Here is a 25,056-nt window from a genome sequence, read left to right on the forward strand (position 1 = left end):
AGATCCTCTTCAAAGTCACTTGAAAGAGGGGAAGACTTTATGCCTAGGTCACTGGTATTTTATATCCCACTTGACCCAGGAAGAATTTAGAGTAATTTCACTCCTAACAATATATGAAACTTGGGAATCAGAGGCAGAAGGAATGCCAGGGTAGAAAAAAGTTCATTTTGAAAACAAAATACCTTTGCCAAGCTTCTTCAGCTTAATGGGCAAGTCATACACTGTGCAGGCATAAATACTGGGTTTTATTTTTACCATTTCTGACAGATTTTCTTTTTCCCTGCTCTTTCTTTGGGAGACAGGTTGGGGCTCCAGGCCATACAGACCTTGTACTGTTTTGCTCTTGAGAGAATTGCATTTACAGTGCTGCTTTTTTGATGAAACTGGCTGGCAGTTGCACCAGTTTTGGGGATCAGTGGAATTTTACAGCATTTCCTGGTACTGCATCTCCTTGCTGGTTCTAGGTGTTTTGCAAGTGAAAACTTTCTGCTGTGTATTTCTTGCAGAGTTCTGCTGTTCTTGACGTGCAAAACATCACAGAAAAAAACAAAGTTGAAAGCATAAAATGTTACCAAATGTGGATGGGGAAGCAAAATAAGAATCTTGTTTTAACACCTATTTTAGGTCTGGGAGCTTTGGGTGTTACACGGAGCAAGGTGAGAGCTGCCTGGATTTTTCAGCTGAGTTTATTGCAGGCTTTGATTTGGAGAGCTGAGGTTTGAGAGAAGTGCTTCCACAATTAACTGTGCCATAGCTCCAGGCTGAGACATTCCTGTTGTGACTGGGAACAGCTGACCTCATGCTCTGACCTCAACAGGACCTAAGTGGATTTATTCATGTGTTTAAAGTCAGCATATGCTTCTGCACATTGCTAAGCCTCAGCCTTGGTGACAAACAACTCCAGATTAATTATATAACAAGGGTGATTGCTTTAAGTTAAGGGTGAATAATACCACTTCACTCAGGATACCCAAACTGCTACTATGCAAGGTGCTGGCATGGTGTGAAAATAGCTGGGAAGGATGATGTGAGGTCTTTCCAGTACTATAACTCTATATTTCCCAATGATGTATTATGTTCTGTATTATTCCAGGTGGAGTAAAATATTTGTTTTTTCTAGCATCAACCTCATAGTCACTTCTGTGGTGTGTTTTTCTTTCTGTGCATACATAAACTCAAGTTGGTGCAATTATGAAATCTATGATGTACAGATTTATTATATCACTACAGAAACCTAAGAGGATTTTTTAAAAGAAGTAACTCCTGCTGTACATAAAATAAAAGCCAGTTGTCTCTGTGTGGTGTGCTGTCCTACATACCCAGGTGTAACAGATGGTTTTCTACTCTCCTTCACTAGTTTGACCTGTTGCTTAACACAGACCATTTACCTGTTTGTTCAGGAGCAGAGTTCTTTCCTGATAAGCCCAGCCTATCAGGCAGCCCCTTGTTGCTTGGGAAATCACCTGAAACATGGATTGGGTGGGGAATCTAATGGCAGAAGGAATTGTGGAGTTCATTGTGGTTACTCAGTATTTTTTTTTTCCTCTCAGTTATGTTGTAATATCCTGAATTAGGGGGCAAAGTGGGGGTGTTTTAGGGCCTGGATCCTGTGGGGAAGACACCAGTCCTAGAATGAGCACAGCCTGGGAATTAGGTTCCCCTGTGATGGTTTTATTGAAAAGGTTATGTTGTAAATCAGTGCTGCCACAAAGCCCTACCAGACTGAGAGGAAAAAAACCCAACCTCAACATTAAAACTATCACAACAAAAAAACCAACAAAACAAGTAAAAGGCATTAGTGAAAATAACCACAATAATGTTTATATTTCCCTTCCAAAGCTGAGGGCTGTATGTTCTTTTACAAGGAAATGTTACATTCCCTTACTGGGAGTTACTGCCCACATGTTTATTTCATATTATTGAAGTGTTTGGCTCAAATTTCCTGATAGTCTCCTATCAACAAACTTTCATCCTTTTCCTCCCTGCTTTAATCTGTGGGGAGTTTTTTCACCTCGTGTGTTGTGCCATTCCTGTACATTAGCAAAAGCGACAAGACCTGTCAGAGGGACAGCAGGAATGGATGTAGCTCCAAGTGTGGCACCATACTGTTCCCTCCAGTTCATGATTCTTAAACAATAAATATAAAGGTTCTTCAATTTTTCACCTCTCTACTCAGGTGAGCCTGGCATAAGATGCAATTTCACAGTCTGAGGTTAATGTTGAACAAAATAATTTTGGAGCTGCAGGATCCAGACTCGTGTATTGTAAATATTCAGATTACTATACTAAATTAATTTATACTTATTTTGACAAAGGGAATGCACTGCAAGTAGGATAAACCACTCTGATGTGCTGGATGCTGGAGAAAACCAGGCAAAAGTCCATGTGAGTATGCACTGAGATATACAGGGAAAATAAGTAAAAGCAGACTATATAAAAACTACTAGTCAGCTTCAGTCCTTGAAAAAGCAAATGATTTGTACATGGAGTTAGATCCTAAAAAAAACCTCCCCTTACTACTCCTGTAGTCATTTAAAACTGCTGGTGAGTCATTTTGAAAGAAGAAATAGTCCCCCATCCTGAAATGAACACTTTTGCCAAGTACAATATTTTGGAAATTCAAATGCTGCGTTGTTTTGGTTTCCCCAAGCATGTGACAAGACAGCCAGTATGGCCATGGCACCCTGGGAACATCAGGAAGAATATTGCCAGCAGGTCAGGGGTGACCCTGCCCCTGCCCAGCTCTGGAGGCACCTCTGGGTGCTGTGCCCAGCCCTGGGGGCACCTCTGGGTGCTGTACCCAGCTCTGACTCCCCAGCACAGCAGGGCCAGGAGCTCCTGGAGAGCTGCCACAGCAGAAGGTGATAAAATAAAGGTGTGGAGCATGAGGAAAGGCTGAGGGAGCTGGGGCTGTTCTCTAAAGAAGAGACACCTGAGAGGGGACCTCTTTAACGTGTATAAATAGCTGAAGGGGGGATGGCCAGGGGATGGATCCAGGCTCTGCCACAGGATGAGAGGAACGGGCAGAAACTGATGCACAGAAGTTCCACCTGAACATGAGACAGAACTTCCCTGTGCAGTGACACAGCCCTGAAGAGATTGTCCACAGAGGCTGTGGAGTTTCCCTTGCTGGAGTTATTCCAGAACCATCTGGACACATTCCTGTGCTGTGTGCTCTGGGCTGGTCCTGCTGGAGCAGGGAGATGTGACCTGGTGACCCACTGCGGTCCCTTCCAGCCTGACTCATTCTCACAATACTCTCCACACGTCTCTTTTGAAACTGGTACTTGGGTTTGTGGGGTGGGTAACAACTGAGAAAGGCTCTGGCTGTTTCCAGCTGTCAGAGATGTATCCAGATGTGAGAAGAGCACATTCCCTGGAGAAAACAAGAGCTGGTGCCAGCCTCCCACCACCTTTTGATCTCTAGTGGTGTTGTGACAGTGAAGGCTGAGCAGTCAAACCATGGTGGTAGGGAGCGCTGCATAAAGCTTTGGGGGGACTCCACTGCAGGCAACACTTCTCAGCAGAGCAAAAAATTGGGGCCTCTTGCTTGAATACAGGTTGGAAAAGACCTCCAAGGAGATCGAGTCCAACCCTTGACTGCTCCCCACCTTGTCCCCAGCCCAGAGCACCGAGTGCCACATCCACACCTTCCTTGGACACCTCCAGGAATGGGGTCCAAACCTCCTTGGGCAGCCCTGCCAATGTCTAATTATGCTTTATGTGAAGAAATTCCTCCTAACGTCCAACCTGAACCTCCCCTGGTACAAGTTGAGACTATGTCCTCCCACCCTGGAGCGCTGAACCTCAGTGAGCTTGGATAAGGAGGCACAGGCGCTGTGTACGTGGCCAGGGCTTGGCTCGCTGGGAGCCTGGTGTGGCTTTTGTCCAGAGAAAAGCAACAAAGCTGGGGAAGGGTCTGGAGCAGCTCTGAGGAGCAGCTGAGGGTGTTCAGCTCTGAGGGAGCTGGGCGTGTTTAACCTGCAGGAAAGAAGCTTGGGGGTGATGTTACTGCTCCCTAAAGCTCCCTGGCAGGAGGAGCAGCCAGGTGGGAACTGGGCTCTGTTCCCACAAGGGACAGGACGAGGGGAAATGCCCTAAGCTGAGCCAGGGGAGGGTCAGGTCGGACATCAGGAAGAATTTCTTCACTGATGTGAAAAGTGCCAATCACTTGGTTTTTAAAATGTTAAAAGCTTAATAATAATAAAATGGTTATAAAAATAGTAATACAATTTTGAGTAATAAAGTTTAGAGTTAGGACAATTACAAGACAATAAAAAGCAAAGAATTATGGATGTCTGGATGCTCTTGGATACTAAGTCGCGAAAAGCATGTCTTGTGAACAAAGGAATCACCCTTAAACCAATACACTTGTTGCAAGTTCATATATCCTCCATGGTTGTGCATACATTCTATCTAAAACAAGAAACTCTGTTGTATGTCAGCTGTTTCCTTTAATCCACATAGTGTCTTTGTGTCTGAGCAAGGCCAGAAGAAATTAATTTATTCTGATAAGAAGCCATAAATTCCTGTCCTTTGGAAGATTAAGGCGTTCCTCGAAGTGAGTTATCTCATTCCTAAAAAAAAAACTCCCCCCCCCCCCACATACATAGTCTCTATTTTAACATTGTGTTGGAACCCAAACTATATTTAACACACTATTTAAGAGAATTAATACAGCATAACATTCTAACATTACACATATAACATTCATTGTAACACTTGCAAAAAGCCAATCATAAAATATGCATTTTTCACAAGTGATGTGATAAAACATTGGAGCGGGCAGCTCGGGGACGCGGCGCAGTCCCGATGTGTTTGAGGAAACACTGGAGGTAGTGCCGTGGTCCGCCGGACAGCGTGGTGTTGGCTCACAGCTTGACCTGAATGCTCCTGGAACTCTTCCCCAACTTATCCCATCTGTGATTCTGCTTCTGCCAACCCTCCAGCCAGCACTGCCCGAGAGGAGCGGGAAACACGGCCGGGCCACCCGGGGGCTCCGCCGCCTTCAGCGCGGCCACCGCCCGGCCCGGGAGCGCTGCGGTGGAGGCAGCCCGGGCGGTGGGGCGGTGTGAGGGGGTGAGGGGGTGAGGGGGTGAGGGTGTGAGGCGGTGGGGCGGTGAGGCCGGGGTCGGGGCCGGCCCCTCCGCACTACACTTCCCGCCCTGCTCCGCGCCCGCCCGCGCCGGCTTCCGCTGGCGCGTGGTTTCCGGAGCGGATCGGAACCCGGAGCGCGGATCCGATCCGGGTCTGGCCATTCCCGGGGCAGGTAACGCCGGCTCGCCGCGCTCCTCCCGCCGCGCCCTCCCCGCCGCCCCCGCCCGGGACCCCCCGCGCCCGCCCCGCCGCGGCTCCTCCCGCCGCCCCCGGGCCGCGCGCCGGGGCCGGGCGGGCGCGGCGGCCGCTCCGAGCGCTCCCGGGGCGGCGGCGCTGGCTGCGGCCGCGCCGCCGCCTCCTCCTCCTCCGCCGCCGCCGCCTCCTCCAGGCCGCCTGTTCTTTGTTACAGCGGCCGGGAGGGCGGTAGCGGAGGGGGCGAGGCGGGTCCGAGGCAAAACCCGGCGGAGCCGCTCCCGGATCCCGGGCCCCGGCGGGTCCCTGAGGGGCGGGCGGGCTCCGGCGGGGATGCGGGGCCGGCAGCGGGCAGCGCCCGGCTCGGCCGCGGGGGGCTGGGGTGGAGGGGGCTGGAGCTCCCAGGTGCGAGGGCGTGATCCAGAGGGCAGAGGAGCAGGAGGGAGGCGCGGGGATGCTGCGCTGCCCCGCCGTGTGCCCTGGGAGAGACAAAAGGAGGAGAGCAGCGGTCTGCGGGGCTTCGCACACGTGGGGTTGTCTGCAGTACGCTCGTTTTCTGCTCGGGGCCATTAAACTTTGCGTGTAGTTTATCCGCACCATCGCGGGAAGTGCTGGGAAGGGCAGGTGGCGCAGACCCCGCCAGCTGCTGCGTTGCTCCCTGCCCCCCGGCTGGCCTAGAAATTGTCTCCCTCCTCAATAATAATTGATAGAATGGCCCTAATTTTCTGAAGAAACACAAGGCCTCACTGTAGTTTACCAGATGTTCTGCGATTCCTTTGAGCGGTAGCATGAACAAGTTCTGCTACATCATGAGGAAAACTGCGCTTTTAAGCGCATCCTTCCACATGCGTATGTGCAGCACCCATCTGCTTGTGCTCTCAAGTTATTCACACACACGGCATTCTCAGACTGAAGAAAGGGTAATTTTAATTCTACCTTGTTGATCATTAAGTTCAAACACAGATTTTCAGGCATTCTGTTAATTTTTCTGACCTGCTTTTTTTTTTTTTTTTTTAATCCATTAGCAAGATCAAAATGGCTCAGCTTAGCACTTGAGCCTGATATCTTTCTTCAGCAGTTTATAAGGAGAAAGTGTGATTTTATATCCATTCTTTAAATTTTTACAGCTCAAATGGTTCCTTGACAGTATCTTTGCACCTCATGGGCTGCAAGCACAGGTACATGTGATGCTGCAGCTCCTCGGTGTCTTCATTTGGGTTCCCTTAAGTTCCAGGTGTGCTCCAAGGCTTGTGTCACAGCTGGAATTTTTGTGCATAGCTGTGTGGCTCTACACTCGGGCATAAAATCACTCGTCTAATTATAAAAAAATGTGGTTTTCTTCTCTTTTACTGCCGTCAGAATTAGGCTTTGTACTGGGTCTAATTTTGTCTGCGTGGCTTTTCTCCTGATTATTGACTGCTAATGATTACTCTCTGTTTTATATAAAAAAATACTTGGAACTCCCAGAAGCTTTGATTATCCCTGCAAGACAAGAACAGAATTAGGAGCAGTGGGATGAGTGACTTCATGGAGTATTTTTTCTGTTACAAATGTTTGAAAAGAGGAAAAAAAAAAAAAATCAGAGGTGGCCCATAGCAACAGCAGATGAGGGCAAAAACAATCCTGCAGCCGGTCTTCAGTGCCATCGTGTGAGTGGCACATCGTGACTCTGTTTACCCGCTGGAGCGGGTGGCATGGTGTCGTTTATTTCCAAAACCCCTGGGAAATGCAGCTGAGCTGAGGGAGGAGGAGTTGTAAAGCACATGGGTGTAATTGGGGATTGTAAAGCAGGCAGCAGTGTTTGTTTGGGAGCGAGGGGCGAGGAGGGATCAGGAGCGCTGTAGAGCACCAGAAGCCCTTGCTGCAGAGAGGGAGTGCGCTAATGCAGATCGCTGAGGCTGCCTGAGGCACCTGTGAGGGCCCTTCACGCTTCCTCCCCATCACCTTGAACAACGCTGATGGTTCCTCCGCCCCTTGGTTGCTATTTTCATCTGAAGGCTCCTGTAATGTCACTTGTCCCCAGTTTGCCAAGGATGCGACACAGCGACATCCTGGAGGGTGAATGCCTTTGCTGGTGTGGCTGCACTGTGACTCTGGACCACTGACCAGGGCCATTATTTATAAATTCAGCCATATTTTGGATTAAAGTTTTGTCAGGGCATGCCCCTCTTGAAATAGTGCAAAGCATTAAAAAAAAAAAAAAAAAGTGTTGTTTAAAAAGCAAAGCAAACCATTCTTGATATCAACTTACACCACTTGTTTTTGCAGTGCTGTGCTTGGATTCCCCTAAATACCTGTTGCATTTTTCACCTTGCTTTCAGGATAAGAGCTTTTGGGGAAATTTCCTGAGTTGCTGTTCATGCTCAGCATTGGGCTTTTGTATAAATGTTTGTTCTGTTATTTGAGCTTAGTTCCCAAAAGCTGCAGCCCAGAAGGGGCCAGCTTGTGGCACGGATGGGGAGTGTTTGCCCCTTACAGCAGTGAGTGTTAGGGAGGGATCCTGCTGCTGACAGACAAGTGGAGTTGGGGAGGGCAGGGCTTGAAGAGTCCCAATCCTGAGTACTGCCTGTGCTCCCACATTTCTGGCTTGGCTTTTGTTGCTGTAGTCACAAATGCTTTATCTGTTTTCAAACAGGGCTCTGTCAGTTTGGTTTGTCATGTTTCCTCTCCCTCTCACAGATTCAGGCTCTTACTCCTTCCTGCTCTCCTCTTAGCCAATGCACTTGCTGTTTTGCAGCCTCATCTCTCTCAGACTTGGGTCATGATCTTCATGTTGCTTTGCCTCTCTTCTGAGGCATTGGCAAAATTGCTTATGTGAGAGCTTTTTTGGGGTAGAAAAGGGAAAAACTCTCTCCTAGGTTCTGCTTGTATTATGGTCTTAGCCATACATAATCAGACTTTATGCCAGCTATAGTTTAATTGTTGAGGGACAATAGTGTTCATGCAAGTTTTTAATATAGACTGACACTAATGAAGTGAATATAGATTAACCTTATTTAACTGTGAAATCAAATTGGTTAGTTATCATTGCACAGAAGGGTAGTGACAGAGGCAAGATTTTATTTCCCCAGGTTTTCTGGTGCTCAGTACCACAATATCCCTTTGCCTCTGGAAGAGATCTGTGACTGTATCTGCAGTTTTTAAGATTACTGTGTTTATTAAATAAATAATCTGCCTTTCAGAGATTATTTTTTAAAACTACAGTTCAATAAAATGTTGCACTGGGCCTTGTTCCTGCAGTGGTTGCTGCTGACCTGGATTATATTCTAGCCCTATATGTTCTGAGGCTCCACAGGAGCTTTTTAGCAGGGGATGCAGGAGTGGCTGGAAGTTTGTCAGAGATGGGGAGCAGCAGGAGACTACATTTCCTCACAGAGAAATGCCTGAGAACCCACAGACATTGAGGCTTCTTTGGTAGTGTTGTCTGCAACACATGTAATGATACAGCAGTCCCAGGGGGCTTTTTAAAAACTTCAATTTCTTTAATTTTCCATGGATACTCATGCAGGGACATTAATGTGTTTGAGTGGGCTCTGGGTCAGTCAGCACCATTACTTCACAAAGAGATGTTTATATTATACAGAAAGTAAAAGTCAATTTTACTAACTAACTTTGTCTTTTGTATTTTGGCAGGTTTAAAATAATGGCTGAAGATGGCAGTGAGGAGATTATGTTTATTTGTAAGTATTAGGAAAAGGATCTAATTCTCACTGTGTGTGACTTGTCTACTCAGAATGCTTGAAATGAAAGACTAAACCAGACTTAAGATTTTATTTAGAAAAATTGCTTTTTGTAAAGGAGGCTCAAACAGCTAATGGGTGAATAGAGAGGAGGTTGTGTAATTTAAGCATACACATTCTGATGCTGTTGGCAAACACACAATGAAACCTCTGAATGTGAGTAACCAGCACAGCTTTTTCATGGCTGAAGTGAGTGAGATTGAAGGTCTAACACTCATGTAAGCCCTTTGTTTATACAAGCAGCTCTAGCAGCCAGGGGTGTCTGGGGATAACTCTGACCTCTGGCCTCACTTGGGGATCTGCACCTCCACAGCAGGGCCAGGCAGACTCATAATTCTTTCAGAACAAGCCCAGTTTGAGGTGCACCAGCTGCCCTGGCAGGTATCCCTCATGGCATTCACTGCCTGTGCTTCTTGCTGTGCCCTCTGTGTAACCCTGAGTGCCAGGCTGGGCTCTGTGACTGGTTCTGGGCTCCTGAGGTGCTGGGGGGTGAGGAAAGGCTGCAGCACTGCTGTGCCCAGGCTGGGCAGTGTCCCATGCTTGCTGCAGCTGTGCTGGCAGGCTTGGCTCACACATTAATCCTCTCCTTTGTCAGCAGCCTGCACATGCAGGACCTGGTGTCACAGTGGAAAAGAGTTAAGGGATGTGGATGTGAGCAGAGAGGGCCCAGATGTTGTGGATCCAGTCAGGGCGGAGCAGAATGGAGCACGTCCTGGGTTTTTTGATCCACAGTGTTTTACCTCTGATGGTTCCACAGCTGCATTTATGGCAACTATCAGAAAGTTGATTTTCTCCCTCCACCAGCTTCCTTCAAAAATAGTGTTGACTCTTCACCTTTTTACTGAGATGCAGATACCAATAGTGGTTACTTTGTCTTCCCCTTCATAAAAAGATTCTGGTGGACAGCAAAAAGAGTGGGGATGTGATACCACTCTTAATTAGATAGAAGGTGTCACACAACATGATTTTCTTCCTTCCAGTGTGGACTGTGGTCACTGGGCTTTTTCTTGTGCTCTCTGCAATTAAGTTTTTCCCACAGGATATGAGGCCTGCTTATGTTCTAAAAAAGTGAGTTACTATAAATGACGCTGCACTCCCAATAATAAACATCCTTCAATATGTATTTCATAGACAAGAGAATTCTGGAATTTCTCTTTTTATTAAGTGTGTGACTACAGCATCCCTGGGGTATTTTATGATTATTCCCATGCTTATTTTTGTGTTTCTCCCGTGGCTGTAATCTCTTGAAAGTGTCACATATGGTGGGTGTAAAAGCTTTGGGGAATGGCTGCTGTAGGGGGTCTCTTGGATATTGAGCTGTGCCACACAATGTCATTGTCATATTCCCCTGGCTTTGGTCATTCCTCTGCAGAGGAGTGAGAGGAATGTCTGGTTTATTCCTGCCTGTAGTTGTGGGCAGTGCTGTCTGCACCTTTCTGAGGCTTTGCAGAAGTGAGGAATGCCCTGATGCAGTCAGGAGATGAGGAAAATGACAAAGTGCTTTTTTCCTTTGGACAGCAAAGCTTGTTGGAGAAACTGTTGCTCAGGCTATTCCTTCCTGTCTCCTTGGTTATGACAACCCTTTATGGATGACAGTCCAATTCTTTTCAGCAGTCAGGTTTACACATTCCTCTCATTCCTCTGCCCTCTCTGGTTTGGGAAATTTGCTTTTATCCCAGATTATTTCAGTAATATTAAGGGCACACCTGGAGCAGAGGAATGGTGAAACAGTAAACAGGACAGCTGTAGGCTGTGCTTTGCTGCTGGTGCTCCGTGAGTAGTACCTGCCCATGGATCTTTTCCTCTGGTACAATAACTCTTTGGTTCTGTACAGCAAACCAGGCTGGGAAATTCCTTCTGCTGAAAAATCATGTGAAGAGCTGGCTGTTTCATTCCTTGGCTCACCAGAAGGCAGCACAAACAGCTCAACAGGAGGCAGTGACCAGGCTTGGGGGTTGCACCAGCCAGAAATGCTGTTTGTCAAATATATGTATTTTTTCACTACTAAGCTGGTTTTCTTGCCAGAAGAAATGTGAAGCAGCTTGGAATCCCTTGTTTTAGAAATCTTGTTGTTCACTGGGATGAATGCTTGGTGGGGGGAGAAGCTTCCAGTTAGGAAGTAGCTTTGCCAGAGGGGATATACCTTGTAATTACTTGGCTTTTGTTATGTCTTCCCAAAAAAAGGTGTGAGGACCCTTACATTCCACCTTTTTAAGGTTTTCCTGACTTGCCTTTATAAGCTTGGAGCTCAGATGCAAAAGGCACCACAGCAATATAACCCCTGAGTGATGATCTCTCCTGAAGCTGTGTCAGCAGCTGACCAAGCAGGGCAGTTTGACAGCTATTTTTTTCACAGTGAAGCAGTGTATAAGCATTTGGAATCCTGTTAAGTTAGCTTATTTTAGAAAGCCTCAAATTATCTTTGTCTGAAAATTGTTTCTTAGGAACCACTCAGTTCTGGGTAATTTACAGCCAGATAAACTAAAAGTTAATTTAGCTAAGCTGACGGTGAATTAGATGGCCAGAGTGTGTTGTGCAGCCAGCTGACTTGTCTGGAAAGGCACCAGGAGGTCCCTTGGAGGTCTCTGTCCTGGCCTGTGGGTGAGAAGTGTGTGTGGCCAGGCAGAGCTGGCCTCCCAGGACATGCTGCTGCCCTGCTGAGCCCTGTGCCAGTTCTGCTGCTGGTTCTGGGTTTGTGCCTCCTCTCACTGGAAGTACCACACTGCCCAAGCTGTTCATAACAGCCCAGCTCCTGAGGAAGGCAGTGATGTGGTTTCCTTTACCTGTTACGTGTTGCAGCATTATTCTTTATCTGAAGAATAATGCCATCTTCAAGCATAATATTTACTGTGGGTATAAGGCATTTATTTTCCTTTGTGAGAGAATTTAAACAATTGTCTTCTGATGGTGCTGATCACAGTGTGTGTTATCTCACCTGCAGAGCTGCCAGCTATCCACTCAGTGCTCAACTATTTATGTTCTTTTAAGCAATATAAATAAATATCTGCCTCTCTATGTATGTATTTTACCTAGTTCTAGGTTTCTCCTGAAAGAGGGAGGGAACTGTCTTACAAAAGTGTTTTCCACCAACCTTTTCTGTTTGGTTCCTTGCAGGGTGCGAGGACTGTGGGCAGTACCACGATTCAGAGTGTCCTGAGCTGGGCCCAGTGGTGACAGTCAAAGACTCCTTTGTACTGAGCAGGGCAAGGTAAGAAATGTTTCTGTTAATCCTGACTAACCCAATGCCCATGTTAGTCCTTTAAAGCATATTTGCTGTTCAGTCAATATCACACTGACAGCTGGAAGCTGAAGTCCCAGAGGATGACAGAAATCCTTGGAAAGCACATGGTCTTGATTAAATAGAAAAATTGATGCACACACTTAAGTACTGCACTGAATAGAAGCCAAAAAAATAACTTGCTGCTCATCAGGACTCGGTTTCTTTGCTGAGGTTTCTGGCAAGAAGTCAGGTGGTGCCAGATGGGGTGATGACTTCTGTCGTGGTTGAGTACCTGCCACTTTTATCCCCTTTAGATACACCAGATTCATTTCAGAGAAGTGCATGAGAATTTTTCATTCATGAACTCTCTCATTCCTCCACTTAGAAGCAAAACAAGTTGTTCTCATTATTGTGGGTCTTTGCAAATGATTAGGGGTAATAGTTCTGTCAGCAAATCTGTGACAGCGCAGCAGAAACACTCGTGTTTGCCAAAAGAAGCAAATAGACTCAATCTAGTTGGGAGAAAACAACACTGAGTAGTGATTTTTACAGGGAGAGACAATCAGACCCTGTCAGCAAAATTCATATTAAGGTGTAGAATGTAAGGCTAAGGAAAAGAGCCAACCATTGTGAAGGTGTAATACAGATCCAAAAAGGGAAGTGTTCAGATGGCTTTGTGTGTTATATAATGTGTGCAGGGCTTCCATATTTCTTCTTGGGAAGTCACAGGCAGAAAAGAGGCACGTGGGCAGCAAGTCTGGCACATCCTGGCTGTGTAGGCCATGCTGTGCATTCCCAGCATCATTTTATAACAAATAGTGGTGTGTTGGATCTGCCCCCTGGGTGCCACGACCCCTTGGCCACAGCAGGATGCTCCTGGTGTCCCACCAAGTACAGTGGCTGCACTGTGCAGGAGCTGCCCCTGCTTTTCTTGGCCTTCCCAGAAAAGGAATTTCCCTGCAGTTCCTGCTAGGCACTGCCTTCCTGTGCCTGGAAACCTGCCCTGGATGATCCTCTCCAGCAGCTGTTAATGGTTAACAGCCCTAACACTACAGGTGCTTCAGGTAATTTAAAAATACCCGTTGGAATACTAGAAGCTGGCAAGGGAGGTGCTTTTATTATATACAAAAAATGTGCAGTGCAGTAAGTGTCTAGCCTGTACTACACACATTCCGTGACAAACTACTATTTCCTACCTTTTTCTATTTTTTAGCTTGCACTTTAATGTCAAGATGTTCCAGCTGGGAATGTTTGCAGATATGGTGCATGCTCTGGTTTTCAATCTCCTTTTGACATGCAAATGCAAAGTTTTCCCTAGTGGAAGTGTGGGCTGCTGGACCATAGACTTGAAAGCAGAATTAAAAATTGACTTTTTTGCAGCTAAATGTATTTATTTTCCTGAAGAGTTTTCAGCTGAAATCAGGTTAGATAAGAAAAGGAAGGAAGAAACTTAATTACAGCCTTTACATCTGGGTAACAGTAACTGAAAATGAGTTAGCTGAGGTCGAGGGCAAGTTTAACCACAAACTGGATATGAATCTTTTAAGAACAGTCTGCTTGCTTAACCATATTTGTTGCTCCTTCTGTCTTACTGAAAAAATAAAATGGATGCTTTATGGTTAAAAAAGAAGTGTAGAGAAACATCTGCTGAACTTCCCTGTCTCTAATGCTACTTATTGTATGTTTCAAAATAAAAATATTTTTTCAATTCATTTTCTTATCACTGTGATTGCAATCTTTTTATATTTCCTTTTATCTAGGCAGTAAAGCAGTTCTGCCAGTATCAACCTCTACAGGGTGGTCAGTAGCTTGTCTGATTATTTCTAGCTTTTCATCTGTTAGCACACACATGAAAAAACAGAATTGCATTTGGTCTGTAAAACCAATACCCTGGGGAAAGTCATGTGAATTTTTGGGAAGATGTTCTCTGTGTATTATATGTAGTAACAGTATTTGCTACATCTAGTTCTTCTCAGAAGCCAGTTTGGGAAAAGAGTAAAGAGAGGCTGGGAGCACAGAAACACTTGTGTTTAATGCTGACTTCTTTCTTCCACGGGTTCCTGCAGTGCTTAACTGTTACTGGATGAGGTGGTGTTCAGCCAAAGGTTGAACTTCCTGATCTTGGAAGTCTTTTCCAACCTAATCAGTTCTGTGATTTTTTTTTTCTCTCTCTTAAATTCTTAGATCATCTCTGCCTTCTAATTTGGAGATAAGACAGCTGGAGGATGGGACTGAGGGAGTGTTTGCTCTGACTCAGCTGGTGAAACGTACCCAGTTTGGCCCCTTTGAATGCAAGAGAGTTCTCAAGCTGGAGAAAGAATCAGTTTTTCCCCTGAAGGTAAGACACAGAATTTGTAAAACAGTAAATAGCAAGGAGTCAGTTTTATGTGTGATGAATTAATGCTAATGCTATGAAGGGGGATTATTTGGAACATCTTGTAGGTGTGCCCTGTAAGAAATGAGCTAAACAAACATTCTCTGGGCAAGGAACAGAAGAACCAAACTAGAAGCTCAGTACTTTTAATGAGTCTCTTCAATTTGATTGAATTTGCCTAATGATCCACATATGCATTAGGTTTACAGAACATGCAAAATAAGTGGGACTTTTTTCTGTCCTGCATTGTTTTATTCCTCTCTTGACAAGTTTTGGTAGTAAAAATGCTACATTAAGAATGGAATTCAGTCTTAATTTCCACTAATACCTAATGTCCTCAGAAGTAAAGATTTAGAAATGTGCCTTGGACTGCTGGCTATTTAGATACCGTTCCACTCATGTGTGCAGTAATTTTTTGGGAAACTGGTGGCTATAGCAAGAATTCTTGGGATTATTTTGTTCAGTTTATTCCCAACTTGCTCTTGGTCTTCTGTCTCATCTGAAGGTGTGACTAAATGAAAGATGCCTGATGCAGGACTTGAGGCTTGCTTCGTTTCTGATGTCCTCTGAAACGAAACCACTGCAAAAGCAGAAAATAACTCATTTTCCCTTAACTTTGTATCACTTCTTAGGCTTTTTATTCCATGCACATTTTGCTTGGCAGGTGTTCCAGAAGGAAGGGCCCCTGGTGTATTTTGACACCACAAATGAAGATGATTGCAACTGGATGATGATGGTGCGCCCAGCCACCGAGTATGAGCATCAAAACTTAACAGCCTTCCAGCATGACAATGACATTTACTTCACCACCTGCCAGGACATCCCCCCAGGGACTGAGCTGCGAGTGTGGTATGCAGCTTTTTACGCCAAAAAAATGGAAAAGCCAGTGCTGAAGCAGGTCACTAGTGTTGCCAATGGTATGTGTGGGGGCCTTTCTTCCTTCCTAAGGGCCCAGTGCTGGCAGGGACTGATAGTCCCTGGCTGTTGGAGTTGACAGTGCTGTTTATCCAGTAGGTTCTTATCCTGCAGAGTCAGGCCAGCCTGCACACGTGGGTGCTCTGCAAGAGGAAAGTGGAGATTCTTCACCGTGATACAGCCAGGTTTTTTTAAAACAGGTGGCCTAGTTAATGGTTCATCCTCTTCAGAGCGGACAGACTGGATAAATAGTCCTTAACTAATGATTTGGTGGTTGTATCAAGTAATTTCTGGGTAGGACAGCAAAGGAGCTCAATTATCAGAGAAATGTGTGTGCAGATTTGCTAAAAAAGCCATTCTTCAGTTCCAGTGAAAATGGTTTGATTTTGCACAGATCTGTTACAGTTGCAGTGAAAATTGTTTTGTTTTGCACAGATATGTTACAGTTGCAGTGAAAATGGTTTTGTTTTGCACAGAACTGTTACACAGCTCTAAAAAAATAGATTTCTCTTAAGCAGCTTTGCATGGGACCCACTAGAGTAAGATTCACGTGGCTGTGCATTGGAAAGAAAGGCAGCAGATATTTTAGGATCTGATTTAGAATTGCCACAAGTTCCAGTGTTTTCCCCTTTGTTTTCTCCTACTTTTCTACAGCTGAAAGGCAAGATCCTTTAGTATTGAAAGGGCATTTTCTTCCTGCTCTTGAGCTGGGAGTACTCCCTGGATGTTATTACTGCTCTGCTGGGTATAATTTGGGGTGACAAATTTGGAAAGAGGCCATTGCAACCAGTGTCAGCTTTATGGTTGCCCTTGATCCTAAGCAGAGTCTGAAGTGCTACATCTGAATCGATGCAGTTGATATGTTTCTGAACTCTGAGATGTTTCCAGTTGGTATTAACTGAGAGGTTTCATATTTTACCTCTTTAATTTAACCTGTTCATGCATGTTTTGGGGATTGTGGGTATTTAAAAATACTGTTGATGTATGCCCTGCAGTCTTTGTTCAGCACTTCATGGTACATACACTCCAGAATATTTAAGGCACAGTGGGTGAGATTCAGCTATAAGAATGCCCTGGTTAAAATTTTCCATTAGAATGTTATTTGCAGGCCTGTTACAGATTAAAACTTTCTGACTGTGGTTGCTGCCCTCAGCACAGAGCAAGAGTCAAAGGGTCTGGGCAGTAAAGAAGATGAACTCTTTTTTCCTCTTCACAGATACATCCTTGGTAGCAATGGAGTCTGATAAAGAGGGGAATAATAAGGTCTCTTCAAAACCTTCATCTGCTGTCTTACCTCATAAGAAAAACAAGAAATCCAGCATACTAGCAGCTGATCCAGCAGGTATGCAAAATTACGGTGCTCTTAAGGAAGATAAAGGATACAGGTTTGCAGAGCTGTTAGGTGCAACACTCCTACATGTGTATTATGGAGATATATAACTTCTGGCAAATACAATTTAGAGAGGATTTAAAATCCTGATTTTTTTCATTTCATTTTCATGGGCACAGTACTTAAAGTACATACACAGGTTAAAAAATTACAGAAAGGCCAATAAACTTCTAGGCAGATTATCTTCATGAAAACCACAAGTGCTTCTGACTTTGGAGGTGGTTAGTGCTAGATGGGAGTAATCCCCAAGAAAATCTTCATTCTGCCTGTGCAAAGTATAGTAATTCGAACAATCAGGTCAAGTTCTAGAAGAAAACATTTCAAATATTTGGAAATGACAAGAACACTGGCCATCCCCAAATTACAATATATGCCACTATTAGAATTCAGACTGTTCTAAATTACAGAAACTCAAATTTCAATAAACTTTTAAGTAATACATATCCTCTTGACAAAGAACACATGGCTTAGGAAATATCTGGTAGTGTCTTAGGAACTGTGTCCCAGAGATTCATTACAAAGCATTGTTCCCTCCTCCCAGTCTCTGCAAAGTGGAACAGTGACATTAAGAACCCACTTGACACAAATTTCAAAAATTACACTCAGAGTACACAAGATCAAAATAAAACCATTCTAGGTCTGCTCCTTGAGAGGTTATTCTCCTAAACTTTTCTTATTAAAAGTAGCTGGGAGGAAAGGAGGGAAGTTGTTGCAGACGTGTACAGAGGATCCATTTTTCAGCTTGGGTTCTGTCACAGCTAAACTGTGAAGTTGACTGGGGAGTTGTCTTTCAGTTTGGCATTATTGATTTTTTCAGAGGTAAAATGAAGAATTGGAGCAGCCCCTACTACATCCTTCACCGTACTGCCTGAAAGTTCAACTTCAGTAGAAACAAAATGCTGCCTTTATATTTTGGGAACCCTGAGGTGTTCCCACTGATTTGGTATTTCCAAAACAAAATTTTCTTCTTTTGATTCTGTTTGCCTCAAGTCATACCAAGCAGTTGCCAGCTGTCAGATCTGTGGTTCCAAGTCAGCCAAGTTGCCTTGGAAGCCTGAAGAAGTGGGAACTTAAGAAGGATCTGACTCTTCCTGACAAACCAGTAAAGGAGTAACTAAGGAGCAAGGGAAGTGCAGAGACAGGCACAGTGAACTTACACAGAATGTTGGTTTGCTGCTTTTGTCCTCCTGGGCAGAGTCCTCAAGTAGTTCTTTATGCAGCTGTGAAGAGGGAATTTTTGTTGCTGTATTGCCAAGTGATTTTTTATTAATTTATTTATTGCAGCATGGATGAGATCACACCTCTGTAGTGCAGAATGTTGAATGTATCTTGCAGCAGGGAACAGCCTCTGCCTCAGAAAATCCTTTATTTTAGTTTAAGAACCAACACTGAAAAGAAGGAGGAACTTTACTGTCCCTTTACAGATGGGGTCCTCAGAGAAGATGAGCTGGCATGTAATGATCATCTAGGAAATCTGTGGCAGAAACTGAGGCACAATTTGAACTCCCTGTGCTGCCATTCACTTACCCTGACTTCAGTGTCATCCTCCTCCTCTGCAGAAGGAGGCTTATTCATCTTTTTGTGTGCCAAAAAAATCTCTGAATCAGTCCAGATTTATCAGATCCTCTTGACAGCTTCAAAGATATCACATAAGGACTGAAATACAAAGGACTGTGAACGGAGTTACTCTTCCTATTTTTTTTTTAATTCCAGTTTCATTTTTGCCCTAAGTTCTTCACCTTTCTTGAGTTGATGTGTTAATTAAAGTATTAGTATGGTGATTTCGTAGCACATCTAATTAATGAAAGTGCTGAAATGTGGGTTTTCATTGTCCTCACCCTTACTTCCATTAATCCAAATGTTCTTACTTTGCAATGCCCTTCGCAGAGATTTCTCATGCTTCTGTCCTCAGCTAACCCATAAGAAGACTGGTAGCTCTGTTTTTAAAAGTGCTAAAAATTGCTTTATGTCATGGCTTTTATGAACACAGTTCTTTAGAAAGTGATAAAGGAGCCCTCAGGATTTTACAAGGGCACTGGTACTCTCTCCTGGTATAATTTATATCTTCTGATCGTTCAACTCTTCATGTTGGGAGAATCCTGAAATGGTCCCAGTTGCCCCCAGGGGCCTCTTGCTGCTTAAATTGTACCTTGTGATAGTCAAGGAATTACTGCAAGATAAACAAAGCTACAGGGGTTTTACCACCTCCCCATTTTCAGAGTATTTCAGTATTTCTTGTTGTGATTTAGTGAACACTCCAGAAGGCAGTGGAACAGCAGAAGCAAAGCCCAGCCTGTGGACGTGTAAAGTGTGTTCATCTGCTTTCCAAGAGCCCCAGCTGCTGACAGGTAGGAAGTGCTAGAAATTCATGGGAGAGCACTGAGAATCATCAGCAGAATTCTGCTCTCCCATGGCTGTGAAGCCATGCACCATCCATGGTGCAGTAAGACAAAATAATTAAATTTTGTGTTCCTCTAAGGAAAGCAGTAGTAGGGAAGGTAGAACAAGGATATTTTGGATGTTTTGACCATGGCAGTGTTCAGTCTCTGGACAAACAGCTGTAATGTTGAATCTAGAAAAAATAAAACTGATATCTAGAAGATGATGTGGCTGGCAGGAAGCTCAAGGATGGGGAGGTGCATGAGCAGTGTAAAGGTCAGTGATGCCAGGTTATACTTTGTGATGTTGTCCATCTGTTGTTCATTTATGGCACAGATTTAGTAAAGGTAATGAAGGACATGTTTCTTTTCTGCATTTCATTTGCAGCTATTTTATGCAGTTTTTTTCAGAAGAGCTTAAAATTATTTAGAAGCTTTGGCCATTTGGTGAATCTTTTTTGAAAAGGGGACTTAGGTCAGTAAATAATTTGGGCATTTGGAAAAACGTACCCATTGTTAGAAACACAGACTTTTTACTGTGATATCAACAAATCTTAAAAATCCAGTTCTTGTTGAATAAATTGTAGGCTTTGATTTGTGAAGGTATTGTGGCTGCTTTTGAAATAATTTGAAGTAAGTCTCTGCAAACTGAAATGGACCTGATAGATGGGCTTCAGTGAGTTCCATTTGAGAATTTTAAGGAAAATTTCTTCCTTAATCTCTTGTTCTTCTCTGTCCTTTCAGAGCACTTGCTGAGTCACCTGGAACAAGCCAAAGGTGCCTCCCCAAGCAGCCAAAATGATGCTGAGAAAGCAGAGAAGGCAGCAGAGGCTGTGCCAGCAGATCAGCCAGTGGCAAGTGATGTAGCCAGTGCCAGCACAGACTCAAGGAGAAAGGCCAGGAGGGGAAGAAAAGCCAAAACAGCAAAAGTAGAAACACCTCTTGTCATTGATGAAGAGAAAGATTCTGCAGGTAAAACAGAAATATAGAAAATGCTAAGCAATGTATCTGCTTATACATCTTTGACAATTTCTTTAAAGAAAGGCCTAAAAAGCAGTGAGAGACAAGATGGAGGTTTTTAGTTAGATCACTAAAGCTGCCAATTTACAAGTTTTGTTAGTTATTTCTGAGGGCCTTGAAGGCAGCACCTACAGCCAGTCACCTGCCTTCTTCTGTGATGGTTTGTAGAGAGCCCTGGAGTAACACAGGGTCGTATTTTTGGAACTGCAAGAAGGAACAGGAGAGGAAGCATCCTTCCTCTCAAGAGGACAAATCTTTCTCTACCTCAAGTTTAGTTTGGAAAGGGCTTTACCTTCCTTGAAGGAATGTCTAATGGGAAATTTCATGATCCTTGGTTAACTGACCCTGAGTAATAGATTGGAAATGTAAGAAGTTAGAAAAAGGTGTTAGAAAGAGATGTCCCTGCCTGTGGCAGGGGGTTGGGTTAGATTTTTAAGAATCCTTTCCAACCCACACTGTTCTATGATTCTTTGAATTCTTTCCTTGTGGACAATTCATTTGACCAGTGCCACATCTAATTACAACTCCTGCATTTGAGGTTTTATTTCCAGCTGTTCACATTACTGCTGTCTGTATTTCTTTGGTGTGTGTGCAGTGGAATGTGTGGCTGACGCTGTCACCGAGGTCCCTCCAGAGGAGGTGACCCTGCCTCCAGCTCCAGAAGAGAAGATTATGGACTTGGTTTTAGGAAAGATGCCCAGCACCACAAACAGCATCAGCTCAGTGACAAAGTAAGTGTTCTGGGATGATGTAGCATGCAACAGTTCTGCTCAACTTCTGGGCCCACAGATGCTCTTTTTTATCAGCATAAAATTATGTGATGCTGCTGCTCCTTCAAGAGGTGATTTTGAGTGCCACTTGTACACTGGTAGGATTTTGGAACATAATATAAATGAAAATTTATTTTTTCATCGTGTTACTGCTTTTATTCTGTGTTTCCAAAAGCCTCCTGCAGCTGCAAGGTGAAATTTGCTCCCATTGAATTTTAGTGATAAGACAGGCAAAGCGATTTTTTCTTTCAGAATATGTTAATCATTATTATTATTCAGTTTTGCTTGTCATCTTAGCTCATGAATGACTTCATGTTGATTTTGCATGTAATACTCCAGATTTAGAGCAGTAGGAGGGGAAAACTTCAGTATAACAGAACCTCAGGGAGACTCTTAAGTATCACATGATTAATTCAGATTCTTATATGTCTTTTTGTCTTAGTAAAATTTGCCTTTAGAATTTTCTTTTATTTTGTATTATAGAGCACTCAGTTTTTATGAATTGGCTAGTAATGGTATATATTGAAGTCCTTAGTAGACACAGAGCCATCAAAAAGGCATTTCAGCAGGTGGTTGTGCTGGGAAATGGCACAGTGCTGCTTGGCACTCTGTTGCCCTCTGCCCAAATACAGCTTTTACAGGGGGGCTGCCAGGCTTCCCTAGCTGAGATAGGATCTGTTCTGCTCTGAAAACATCAGCACTTTCTGTTCCTCTGAGAGGCCTGCAAAGAGATTCTCTGCTGCTGCTTTTTGCCTCGTTGGTTCTGGGTGAAGAAAATTGGGAATGAGTGACACCTGCAGCTTCCAGGGGGTGGCCAGGGGAGCACCTTGGAGCTGGGGAAGCTCCATCCAGGCCCCCCTTCCTCCTGCCAGGAGCTGAGTTTAACACTCCTCTAGTTTTTGCTAGCTGGTGGAACTCTGTTGCAACCTGTGGGATAGCTTTCAGTCCCTGCCTTTCTCTCTAATCCAGTAGGTTTGCTCATCACCAAAACACCATGTCCCTCAAAAGAAGTTTAATTCTCTCCAGTAGACACGGGATTCGGCGGAAGCTGATAAAGCAGCTGGGGGAGCACAAGAGGGTCTATCAGTGCAGCATCTGCAGTAAGATCTTCCAGAACAGCAGCAACCTCAGCAGGCACATCCGTTCTCATGGTGGGTTGGATTTTCCCTTGCCTGGGCATTGATTTTGTGTCTTTGATTTGATTTTTTTTGTGTGTTGGTTCCACCTTTGAGTTAAACAGCAGTGCTCGTTTTAGGTATTGGGATATGTATTTATAAGAGCTGGTTTTGCTTTTTTCTTTCTTTTCACTCTCTCTAGGAAACTATTTTAATTTTTCAGACCAAAGCATGAGAAGATAATAGTCCAAAATTGAAATTGAAAGTATTTAAAATTTGAATTAGGTACCTCTTTTAAATGAGGGCAAGGATGTGATGGTTTTTTCCAAAGCTTTTATTGCCTTTAAATTGATAAATAAATATCACCCCCACCTTCACAGGCACATGGGTAACATAGCTGTGTAAATGACAGGTTTTTTCCACCTGTGGTTTGCAGTTCCAGGGGTCTGTGTCCTGTTCTAAGGGTTCCATGAAAAATCATCACTGAAAAAGGGTGGGGGAACTAAACCAAAATTGTTGGAAATGGTTAAAATCCACTGGTTAGATCTCTTGAATTACTAAATTTTTCATCACTAGCCTGTTTGTTTGCAGTTGCTTGTGCTTTAGTTTCCCCTGCCTTGCCTGGAGTTGGTTATTATCAATCACTGACTACTTCCCTTTCATCTTGATTGATCCCCTCAGGTGACAAACTGTTTAAATGTGAGGAATGTGCAAAGCTGTTCAGCAGGAAGGAGAGCTTGAAGCAGCACGTTTCATACAAGCACAGCAGGAATGAAGTGAGTGGAAGGGGTTCTTGCAGGGTTTATGTGGAAAGGCACAGAGAGATTCCAGGTGTGAGCGTGCCCAGTTCATGGTAGCAGGTATCCCATGTGAGTGAGAAAGAACAGAGAGGGTATGCCAACATCTTATCTTAGAATAATTGATGGATTTGAAAAGTGATTTTGAGCATGTGCAAGCCCTTTTCCTATAGAAAATTGCTTTCAGGCATCACTTCCAGCAAGACAAGCTGGAATTAGCTGGACCTGCATGATACAGAAGTGAGATCTGACTTGAGTTATGCTGCTAAATAGGGTTGCTCCATTCTTGTTTGCTTGTCCTGTTTGATTTCTCCCCACTTATCATTCCCTTAATGTGTGAACTCTGCCTTTTGATGCTGCTGCTGTAGAAATATTAAGCACAGCTGTAGTGGCACCTTATTAATGAAAATTTCCATTGTTGCTTGGCACCAGGGTCCTTAACTCTCAGATTGCTGCCACCTCTTCTGGAAGATGAGTCAGATCAAATCTTGCTTCTCAAACATTCTTTCTCTGTGTTCGACCAGGGGGATATCAGGAAGATATTCCACATCCACACAGGAGCATAGTCCTTGGAGTTTTTTAATAGCTCAGATGTAGCAACATGGCAGGATAAGACAGCATCAGAATTTTGCACCGCTGTGTAGATAAATGCCCTCTTGAAGGATTAAAAATTGGAAAGGACAGAAAACTGAAGAGATACTTGAGGTTTAGAATTTCTCTGTCAATTGTGACTTGGCTTTTCCTGTTTTTGATGCTCAGGTGGACAGTGAGTACAGATACAAGTGCACCACATGTGAAAAGGCCTTTCGGATAGAGAGTGCATTGGAATTCCACAACTGCAGGACAGGTGAGCGTGGGTAACTGCTCCTCTGGCATCTCTGCTCCATTCTGGGAAGATGTCCCCAAATCCATCTCAGCAGAGAAACTGCAGAAGGGGAGTAGGGATTTAGGTTTTTGTCATCATCACAACAAGCAACCTGGTTTTTTTTGTAAGAAAAGTGATCTGTAGAGCAATACATCCACTTAGGAACTGGGTTTTTTTAGTATCTCCTGTTCACCTGTGTAATATCCTCACTTTGTTCACAGATAATCTGTCTCATCATCTCTGTTTAACTTTTTTCCCTGAAACTAAGTTCCACATCACTCCTCTGAAAGAGAGGAACTGAATATAGGAGCAGTATTAGTGGTAATTTGTAGTTTTCTGGAATTACAGTTTTCTTTAGCTTTATACTTGCAGTAGTCTCTAAATGTTTTTTTCTTTGTATCAATCCAACCTGTCCTTTTCTCCCATAGCCATCCCTTGTGGTTACTCATATTATTTCTGCTGTGATCTTATGCTCAGAAAATTACATCCTGATTACTTTTATGGCCCCACAATAATGTTCAGTCCAGAATCATACAGGTAATTGCCCTTAGAGTATAGTGATGGATTAAATGTTGAAAACCCAGATCCAACAGAGGAACCACCTGTCTCACAAACATACAAAACCTCTTTCCAGCTGTAAAGAGCTGCATGATTTCTCTTGCTTACAGATGACAAGACATTCCAGTGTGAGATGTGTTTCAGATTCTTCTCTACAAACAGCAACCTTTCAAAACACAAGAAAAAGCACGGGGATAAGAAGTTTGCATGTGAGATCTGCAATAAGATGTTCTACAGGAAGGATGTCATGCTGGACCATCAGAGGCGGCACTTGGAAGGTAAATTTACTGCAGATGAACCTAATTATTTCTCCTGAAACAGCAGTGGAGGTGGGCAGGTTAAGGAAATGATAGTGTGCAATAGATCTTCTTGAATGGTGGCTGTCTTTTTTTTAATCAGTTACCTGGTCAAGAATTTCAAGTTTCAGCAAAATGTGACATTTATGAAAAATAACAATAGTGGGTCCAGAGCTATAAACAGTCATGGCAGCAGTTTAGACTGTCTATTTTAAGTATATATTTTTCTTTCTTTGCATCCTGTTCTTCCTTTTTTAAAATTTGTGTGGTAACTTGAAAATCTGAAGGCAGAGAGTTAACTTGCCATATACAGCTGTGAGTGTCTACTA

At 43.9% G+C, this 25,056-nt stretch overlaps 1 protein-coding gene across 8 annotated transcripts in view; it reads left to right on the forward strand.

Moving 5' to 3' along the window:
• Positions 1–5,139: 5,139 nt before the first annotated feature.
• PRDM15 (PR/SET domain 15) overlaps positions 5,140–25,056 on the forward strand; it is a 31,681-nt gene continuing 11,764 nt past the window's right edge. For 2 of the 8 annotated variants that reach the window (XM_021540336.4, XM_021540337.4), the window contains exons 1-13: positions 5,140–5,269; positions 8,923–8,969; positions 12,144–12,237; positions 14,434–14,587; positions 15,288–15,540; positions 16,755–16,880; positions 19,178–19,276; positions 20,051–20,278; positions 20,922–21,057; positions 22,066–22,247; positions 22,893–22,987; positions 23,768–23,855; positions 24,542–24,709. In XM_021540336.4, the coding sequence (XP_021396011.3) occupies positions 8,933–8,969; positions 12,144–12,237; positions 14,434–14,587; positions 15,288–15,540; positions 16,755–16,880; positions 19,178–19,276; positions 20,051–20,278; positions 20,922–21,057; positions 22,066–22,247; positions 22,893–22,987; positions 23,768–23,855; positions 24,542–24,709 (1,660 nt within the window). In that variant the 5' untranslated portion in view covers positions 5,140–5,269; positions 8,923–8,932. Of the gene's footprint in view, positions 5,270–6,070; positions 6,210–8,922; positions 8,970–12,143; positions 12,238–14,433; positions 14,588–15,287; positions 15,541–16,754; positions 16,881–19,177; positions 19,277–20,050; positions 20,279–20,921; positions 21,058–22,065; positions 22,248–22,892; positions 22,988–23,767; positions 23,856–24,541; positions 24,710–25,056 lie in introns of those variants that run through there. The other 6 variants (XM_021540338.4, XM_021540339.4, XM_085586906.1 and 3 more) reach the window with 6 other exon arrangements.

Source organism: Lonchura striata, chromosome 1, assembly GCF_050655825.1.
Source record: "Lonchura striata isolate lonStrDom1 chromosome 1, ASM5065582v1, whole genome shotgun sequence".
Lineage (NCBI taxonomy): Eukaryota > Metazoa > Chordata > Aves > Passeriformes > Estrildidae > Lonchura > Lonchura striata.